General features: G+C 48.8%; 1 protein-coding gene across 2 annotated transcripts; it reads left to right on the top strand.

Moving 5' to 3' along the window:
- Nucleotides 1-865: 865 nt before the first annotated feature.
- Nucleotides 866-8,067, top strand: TENT5A (terminal nucleotidyltransferase 5A). 2 transcript variants are annotated; one of them, XM_056487939.1, is made up of 3 exons: nucleotides 866-951; nucleotides 1,695-2,201; nucleotides 3,184-8,067. In XM_056487939.1, the coding sequence occupies exons 2-3, from the start codon at nucleotides 1,779-1,781 to the stop codon at nucleotides 3,961-3,963; spliced, it is 1,203 nt and encodes a 400-aa protein (XP_056343914.1). In that variant the 5' UTR covers nucleotides 866-951; nucleotides 1,695-1,778; the 3' UTR covers nucleotides 3,964-8,067. The 2 variants fall into 2 exon arrangements, with proteins under 2 accessions (XP_056343914.1, XP_056343915.1); XM_056487940.1 differs by lacking the exon at nucleotides 866-951 and adding an exon at nucleotides 1,462-1,468.
- Nucleotides 8,068-8,820: the final 753 nt, after the last annotated feature.

The raw sequence follows: 8,820 nt of genomic DNA, 5'->3' as shown, positions 1-8,820 counted from the left end.
GTGGATCGCATGGAGCCGCCCCCGCCCCCGGCAGCCCGCAGGGGGCGCCCTTGCCCCGCGCTGCGCCGGCCGGGAGCGCCCCGACGGGGCGGGCGCGCCGCGCCGGGACCCCCGCCCGCCCTGCGGGGTGCGATGGGGCGTGCCGGGCTTCCGAGCAGCCCCGCAGCCCCGACCCCATCCCAGAGCGGGTGAAAATGAGGGCATGGTGCAGCAAGCCCCGTCGTGCTGAATCGACCGCCCCCCCTTTTGGGCGAAGGGCTCGGCGGAGGGAGCCGCGCGTCACGGCGCCGCGCACCCCCATTGCCTCTCCTGCCGCGCGTCACAGAGCTGCGAGCGGTGACGCAACACCGTCCGTGACCCCCCCGTGTCCCCCCAGCACCGCATCCTTCCGCGCAACCCGCTGTCTGCACCGCGCGGAGCTGCTGCGGGCATCGCGTGTGCGCTCGCTCTGCTTTAAATAGCACGTATATGTTTTAAATAGTATCTGCATTTAAATACTATCGATACGCATATAGTAGCTATATGTATTGGCAATACTAACTGTATGCGCGTTTATGTACGTAACAGGTGAAAAACAAACAGACGCATTCATCGTTATTTAAGAGAAAATGCAAATAAAATATATGGGTATGTTTATATAAAATGCTTGTCTCCCACGTCATTTTTACGGCTCCCCGGCTACCCAAGTTGTACTCTATAGGCAGGATGCTCCTCTGGAAGGCACCGGCTCCTCCGCGGTCTCCGAGCGGTCTCTTTCCTCCCCTGGCCGGCGAGGGCGGGCGGGCAGGGGGGAAGGGGCCGGGCCGGGGCCGGGCAGGCTCGCCGTGATGCCGCTGCGCTGCTGCAGCCGGCTCTGCAACTCTCGCTCAGGAGCCCGGCGGCGCAAACCTCACGGCCCGGGATCCTCGGCATCTGCTCGGAGAGGGGCCCTTGCCAAATTCCGTCGCTCTGGTATGAAGTTTGGCTGAGACTGGGATGACCGGGAATGTCGGGGGGAGGGCGGGCGGGTGGGGAGAAGAAAGGCAGAGGAAAAAAAAAAAGAAAAAAAAATTAAAAAGCGGGAATGAATGGCAGCGCGGAGCTGGGTGTCCCCGGGCGCGCAGCTCGGCGCGGGAGGGGCAGGAGCGCGGTGCACTTGTTGCTGGGGGCTGCGCTGCGCTGCGCTGCGCTGCGCGGGTCCCCCGGAGGGGCGGTGCGGCCGCGGAGCGCGGTGTGGGCGGGCCGGGAGCACCGCCGCGGCCGGCCATGCAGATAGAGGGGGCGGGACGCGGGCGCCGTGACTCGGAGCCCCGGAAGCGCGGAGAAACCCCGTATAAAAACTACTGGGGACCTTTCCCGGCCAGATCCACGAAAGCTGCGGAGACGGCGGCAGCCTGCGGCGGCAGCGAGCGGGGCGGCCTCTCGGGCGGCGCGGGGCGGCCTCTGCCCCGGCGGGAGCGCGGAGAGCGGCGCGGCAGCGGCGCCGCAGGTCGGGCACCTTCCCTTCTCCTGCAGCACCACCTGCCCCCGGGGGGCTCCTTCTGCCCCCACCCCCCATTCCATTTATTTATTTATTTATTTATTTATTTTAAATCTAGTCAGTAGGTGTGTCCGTCCCCCCGCTCCCCCACCGAAAGGGACGGCCGCAGGGGAGCGGAGCTCGGCGCCGGGTGCACGCAGCTGCTGACCACCGGCTTTTCCTCCTCTTTTGCCAGGCGCGGAGAGAGAGAGGCGCCGGGGGCCGGCGGGGAGCCGGAGCGGTGCCTGGATCCAGCCCGGGGAGGCGGCGGCCGCGCACCATGGCAGACGATGAGAAGGCCGGCGGGAGTTCCGCGGACGGCGGCGAGAGCGCGCACTGCAACGTGCTGAGCTGGGAGCAAGTGCAGCGTCTGGACCGCATCCTCAGCGAAACCATCCCCATCCACGGCCGCGGGAACTTCCCCACGCTCGCCATGCAGCCTCGCCAGATCGTCAAGGTGGTGCGGAGCCGGCTGGAGGAGAAGGGCATCGGCCTGCGGGACGTGCGGCTGAACGGCTCGGCCGCCAGCCACGTCCTCCACCAGGACAGCGGCCTGGGCTACAAGGACTTGGACCTCATCTTCTGCGCCGACCTCAAAGGAGAAGCCGAATTTCAGACTGTGAAGGACGTGGTCTTGGACTGCCTCTTGGATTTCTTACCCGAGGGGGTGAATAAGGAGAAGATCACGCCTCTCACTCTCAAGGTAAAGCTGCCCTCTGCCCAGCCGCCCGGAGCGGGCAGGTGCGAGCGCTGCTGCGGGAGCGGGCGCCTTCCCCCGGGGATGGAGTGCTGCAGCTCCCCCGCACCCCTGCGCCCGCGGCAGCCCCGAGCGATCTGTTCACCCGCGCTTAAAACCGAGGAGGAGTTTACGGTGCAGCGCCCTGACGGGGGCTCTTCAGGATTAATTAGCTTTTTCTGCCTCCCGGCCGATTTGCCGGGAGCGTTGTTTTACCTGGGGCGTGTGCCGGGCGCTGCACATCTCTCTCCCAGCCCGGCTCGGCGGCAGCTCGGGGTGCCGGCCCCGGCTCCCGGGTGCGCGGGGAGCGTAGATGGATTTCACATCTGCAAGAAGGAAGCCCCGTCTGCGAGGCATGCTTCCAGGTGTGCGAAGTGCCCCAGTGGGGAGGCACGTTCCCTCCTCTAGAAGACACTTTGCTTGAGTTGATTAGGCTGAATCCAAATCCTTTCAGATTTTTAGAGGTTTTTTTTTAATTTTTTTTTTTTCTTGTCTTTTTAATATGAGACTGGTTTATGGAACCTGCACTGGTAGGATTGAGGGGAATGAACATTTGCTAACTTGTTTTTTGGGAAGTAGAGAAGTGAAAACCAATAAATAAGATTTCTTATCAGATTGTAGTGGTGACCTTCTGCATATGAGTGCAGGCGTATTTGGCAGGTGTGCCATGGACTTAGTCTGTAGATGTATTTGGAAGTGACTGAAGAAAGTAGTGTTGCTATTTGCTTCCCTTGCATGACACAATCCCAGCAGAACACCCTTCCCTGTCATACCCTTGCAGTGACTGGGTTTCGTGCTCTCACATTAAGCACTTATTCTCTGCAGGATCCATGAAATCTTTTATGAAATGCAAATATTGGGGGGGCTTGGAAGGGGTGAACAGACGCAGTGTATAAGAAATTTCTTGGATCTTTGTCTTGATTTGCTCGTTTTGTCTTTCTGATTATAGGAGGCTTATGTGCAGAAAATGGTAAAAGTTTGCAATGATTCAGACCGATGGAGTCTTATCTCCCTGTCCAACAACAGTGGCAAAAATGTGGAGCTGAAATTTGTGGACTCTCTGAGGCGGCAGTTTGAATTCAGTGTCGATTCCTTTCAAATCAAGCTGGACTCCCTGCTGCTTTTTTATGAGTGCTCAGAGAATCCGATGACTGAAACTTTTCACCCAACTATCATTGGCGAGAGCGTTTATGGGGATTTCCAGGAAGCCTTTGATCACCTCTGCAACAAGATAATTGCCACCAGAAACCCAGAAGAAATCAGAGGAGGTGGTCTTCTGAAGTACTGCAACCTTTTGGTAAGGGGCTTTAGGGCAGCCTCTGAATCTGAGATTAAATCCCTGCAGAGATACATGTGTTCGAGGTTTTTCATTGACTTCTCAGACATTGGCGAACAGCAGAGAAAGCTGGAGTCCTACTTGCAGAACCACTTTGTGGGATTAGAAGACCGCAAGTATGACTATCTCATGACCCTGCACGGTGTGGTGAACGAGAGCACAGTGTGCCTGATGGGACATGAGAGGAGACAGACTCTGAATCTGATCACCATGCTGGCCATCCGGGTCCTAGCCGAGCAGAATATCATCCCCAACGTGGCCAATGTCACCTGCTATTACCAGCCAGCCCCATACGTAGCAGATGCCAACTTCAGCAATTACTATATTGCCCAGGTTCAGACGGTGTTCCCTTGCCAGCAGCACACATACTCTACTTGGCTGCCCTGTAATTAAGAGCCAAGATTAGTAGACCCCGTGGAGAGAACTTTTTTTCTATGATGTAGGAAGGGGCGACGGGTCCCTCTGAAATGGGGTGTTTTGTGCAATGATGATCTGCTCTAGTTTTTCAAGCTTGGGACAAGCTTGTGGTTCTTCTAATAATTAATGGGAGCTTGATCAAGAAAGAACCCCAAAATAATTGGATCCTACCCCAGAGCACAAGAGGCCTGTCATTAAAAGCAACCAGCTTCTCCTGAAATAAGTGAGGGAGGAATGCTTGATGACAATATGGGTTGGCAATATCTGCTCCCATAGCTTTGGCATAGAGAAGGTGGGAAAGCCTTATTTTCTTTTATTTTTATTCTTACTCTAGAATGGGATCTGCAAAAGGGAGAATATGAAAGAAACAAAACAAACGAAAAAAAAAAACAACAAAAGAAAAAAACTACACAAAAAACAGTTCTATATATATTCAGGAGTTAAGAGTTAGAGGCATAAAGCAGAGATAAGCTGAATAAAGTTGTATATTGGAATTACTGCATTTGGGGCTTGCAGCAAGTGCCGTCTATGGATTGACCGTGTAGAATGTATAGCTTGCTTGACTAGAATGCTTTACCAGAAACAGCTTGCTCCAAATGAACAGTAGTGGATTGGTACAGTTATAAAAACAGAAACACGTACGATGACAAAGTCCATTATTTCCAGCTGTGTGCATGCCTCACATTTTAGAAATGTGAGAATGCTGGAAAACCAGCTGTGGCAAGAAGTATATACTTAAGGACCAAAGATTTCACAAAAAAGTTATCCAAGCAAAGAAGATACAGTAGAGTATATATATATAAATATATATATATATATATATATATGTAAAAGGAGATGTTCCTATATTTGTACACACCAATAGTAATCAAAAGTGCCTGATGCCTTCATAAAATTTGAAGTGAGAAAAAAATATATAGTTTTGTGGTTTAACCATGCATTTTATTTTATCAGGGACACAAGGATAAAAAAAAAAAAAAGCAAACCAACCCATAAGCTTGTGAATAAGTGGTGGAGGAAATGCCCTATTTTTTTCCTTGGCAAATACCTGTATAGAGTTAATGTTTTGTCAGTGTGCTATTATCCTAGGTACGTGTGTGTATGTGTGTATATATGTTTGTGTGTGTATATATGTACATGCTATTGGTGTATATCTATATATATACACACACAATATATATTAATGTGGTCTAGGAAAATGTAGCAATTAAGGAATGTTTAAATAAAGTACTACTTGTTTTCCAGTTTGCAACAGGATGTCATAGGACAGTGGGCACCTTGCAGTGAAATTTTAACCCACACCTGAGAAATTTGGAGTAAATGAACCAGTCAGGATTAAGGTGGGATTCAGATAATGTCTTTGGTAGCAAGAACAAGGATTACAGTAATTCAGTGGGTTGCTCGTGAGCCATAATAATTCCACAGATGGAGAAACATATGACTAGCTGATTTTTTTAACTGTTTTGTACTGTAATGCCATTTTGACATTTAACCCACTAATGTTGTGACTGCATACCTCCATATGTGTAATTTCAGTGGAACGTGGATCAAAGATAGGTTTATTTAAACCCCCTGACAGCTAAAGAATATTGTATTAGTTGGTAATTTGAACACTAATTGTTAATATTTAAAGGAGTATTTTTAATAGAATGCATTATGCATTCCAGGACCACTAGAATTTAGCAAATGTGAAATGAACCCTTTTTAAGAGTGTTGCACGATTGCTTAAAATTATATTTTATATATATATTATATATATATATTTTTATGCAAATATTAAACATCTTTGATCTGGTTGTCACACTGCATTTACAATTTTAGTACTGTACTTTATTTAAATGGAATCACTTTACATTGGAACAATAGCTATTCACTTTCATTTCCTCTCCCAAAAGACCAGCAGGGGGGAAAAAACCAACCAACCTCCGCTGCTGTTTTCACTTCAGTGCCATCTCTGAAGGTGTTAAATTCTTTGTTGTGCTTTGAAAACCTAATGACTAAGTGACACTTGACTCTGATATTTTGCTTTTTCTTTCTGAGGGGGGGAAAAAAAAAAAAAAAAAAAGAAAAAAAAGGGAATTCAGGCTTTTGAAGGAAATCTGTCTGTGGCCTGCCTGGTGACAGGCAGGGTCTGGCGTTGGAGTCAGGGGCAGAGAGAGGCAGAGGGCTCGTGTCCTGGCAGTGTGTTTTCCCTACGGACAGAGCAAGGTACATCTATTTTTGTCGCGCTTTGTACTTTTCGCTCTGCAGGCACTTTAGTAGGAACCCGATTTGTTTACCGAAGCACCTTCCCCGCCAGTCCTTCAGGAAACTCAAAGCTGGTCCCTTGCCATTGCTGGCCTTGGCGTGCAGGCTTGTCCCCCGTTGCCTTCCTTTGGTGCTGGCTCCTTGTCCCACGGTTTCCCTCCAGCCTGGGCGCTCCGCTGGGCTCCCTCTCCTCCTCTCCTGCCTCGCCAGCGGAAGCCAGGGGCGCGCTGGGGAAATAGGATCAGCTGGTGGTGTGCTGTGTCTTCTCTCCCACAACTATTTGCAGCAAATAAATGAGTCATCCTCTCTTTAAAAGGGTTTGAGAATCTATAGCTGTGCCACAACCACAGAATGCTGATAATACATGATACAGTGCTGTTTTACTTTGAAGGACCCTTTATTTTTGCCATTGCTTGAAAGTTTTGAATTACTTCCTCTCAGCTCAAATCTTATTGTGGGTTGGTTTTTTTTTTTTTTTTTGATTGACAGCAGCTAGTTACCTTGTAGTGCATACAGCAGGGCTCTGAGCTAAACTGCACCTTTTGGCATTTGCATTTTGATACATATATAATATGTTTTTATATATGTTATATAGGTATTCCAGATCTGTTTTACATATGTTAATGATCAAGTGGTGGAACTGGTGGAGCTTTGTTTTATTTGTGACTGGTGGCTTAAAATGTGCCTGGTGTTAGAGGTGGGAAGAAGGCATGAGTTCAAGCCAAGAGTAAAATAAGAACCCCTTTTCAAAGCTGGTTTATTTCTGTGGTTTGCACACCTTTCCCTCCATAAAGTCTGACTTCTTTTTAACTGTTTTTTCCCCTCCTCTTCAGCACACTGGTACTTTTAAAGTTAACAACCGTGTTCTTGCTTTGTAGACTTGATCTGTCCCATCCAATCAGCTGTAAGGTTAGAGCTTGTGCTACAGAAGACAGTGCCCCTTTTAAAGAGCTGAACTGATTAAAGACATTGACCTGATTACAGTAAAACTGTTTGTGCCACAGCTGAATTTCCTGCTAACCAACAGGGCGCTAAACTTGGTTAAATGTAACGATCCTGAAACAACCAAGAGCTTTTAAATGGGATTTTTTTCTTCATTTTTTTTTTTCCTTAGATGTAGCTGTCCTCTCAAATGCAAGAACATTTCTGCTAAAAATAGAAGGGCAATTAGAAGACCAAAAAGATGATATTTTTCTAGTTTCTCGTATTGCACTTAAAGTATTTTTTATCTTGCACAAAGGCCTTCACACAAATCCTCTAAACAGCTCTTACTAAATGCTTGGTTTGCATCACATCAGAAGCTCCTACCGGTTCAAAAAAGGCGCTTTTTTAACTGAGAAAATGAAGTGTGTTAGATAAAACTGCACAGAAAAGGAAAAATGGTATTTGCATATTCAGTTCCTATTTGAATATATTCTTTTGTATGGTTTTCTTTATGCAGAGTATTTCCTTTGCAAGAAAGAAAATCAGTGTACTGTTTTGCTGTTGTAATAGTGGTTTGCTAACAAAATAAATAGTAGAAAAAAAAAATAGCCTGCAAATTTCAAGACAGCTTGGCTAAAGGCACTGCAGGCTCCTGCAGTCTGTAGGAGTCTGTGCAGATTTGCTTTCCCTCAAATTTCCTTACAACTGTTGCCTTCTGCAAGGCATCCTGTTGCAGCAAACTGCTCCTTGGATTGCTCTTTTGGAACATTTTGACTATAGGCTTTGTCACAGACAGAAAAAGAGCTGATGGAAAACAGACTCTAGAGGGAACAGATTGTGAATTTTGTTTACAGCATCCAATATTTGGATTTTTTTTGTAAATAAAAAGAAGTTATTTTTTTCTATTGATTTGTGTCTGCTGTCTTCCATGTCTGAAATAGCTCTGGCCTGCTCCTGCTGAATACCAAGTTTGCTTTCATTAGAAGAGGACAAGGGCAGCACTTTTCTGAGAAGAGCAGCGTTGGGCTGCTTTCCGATTGGAGCGCAGAGCGTTTTGAAAAGCCCTGCCTCGTGCCAGCCGAGCTTGGCTGGCTGCACTCAGCTGCAGAGGAACCTCCCCAGCCACTGCCAAAAATACGCACTCCAGCACCAGCTGGGCCGTGCAAATGGTCCAGAGCACGACAGTGAAGCCTGGCCATGGCAGCCCCAGGCGCTCCTGCCCTCCCAGTGCAGGTGCTGGCGCCGGGGCTCTGTGATGGCTGTGATGTGTGCACAGACCCTGCTGGCAGCAGCGTGGGGCTGCTGCCCTCCTGGAGGTGGGAAGGGGCTGGAGTCTGCACCAGCAGACCTGGTAGGTGCAGGGGGCAATGGCATGCTGCTGCCTGGGTGTAAAGGTGATGCCAGCTGGAGCAAGTGGGGGCTGCGAGTCCTGGAGCTTGGGGTGCTGCTGGGGGGCAAGGGATGCACATGCCTGATTGATTCAGCTGCTGAATCAGTCCATTTCCTGCAGATTCAATGCTTACTCTTCTTCCCTGCCCTACAATGCTGCCCTTGTCAGCAGAGGTATTTTCTGTTTTCTGTGTTTACAGGAGAAATGCCTCAGTAATGAAGGCTAATTTCCTCAAAAAGCACTTCAAGGGAATATAAAATATTAATTTACAA

The sequence above is a fragment of the Oenanthe melanoleuca genome, chromosome 3 (genome assembly GCF_029582105.1).
Source record: "Oenanthe melanoleuca isolate GR-GAL-2019-014 chromosome 3, OMel1.0, whole genome shotgun sequence".
In the NCBI taxonomy this organism is placed as follows: domain Eukaryota; kingdom Metazoa; phylum Chordata; class Aves; order Passeriformes; family Muscicapidae; genus Oenanthe; species Oenanthe melanoleuca.
This window is presented reverse-complemented; position numbering and strand designations above follow the sequence as displayed.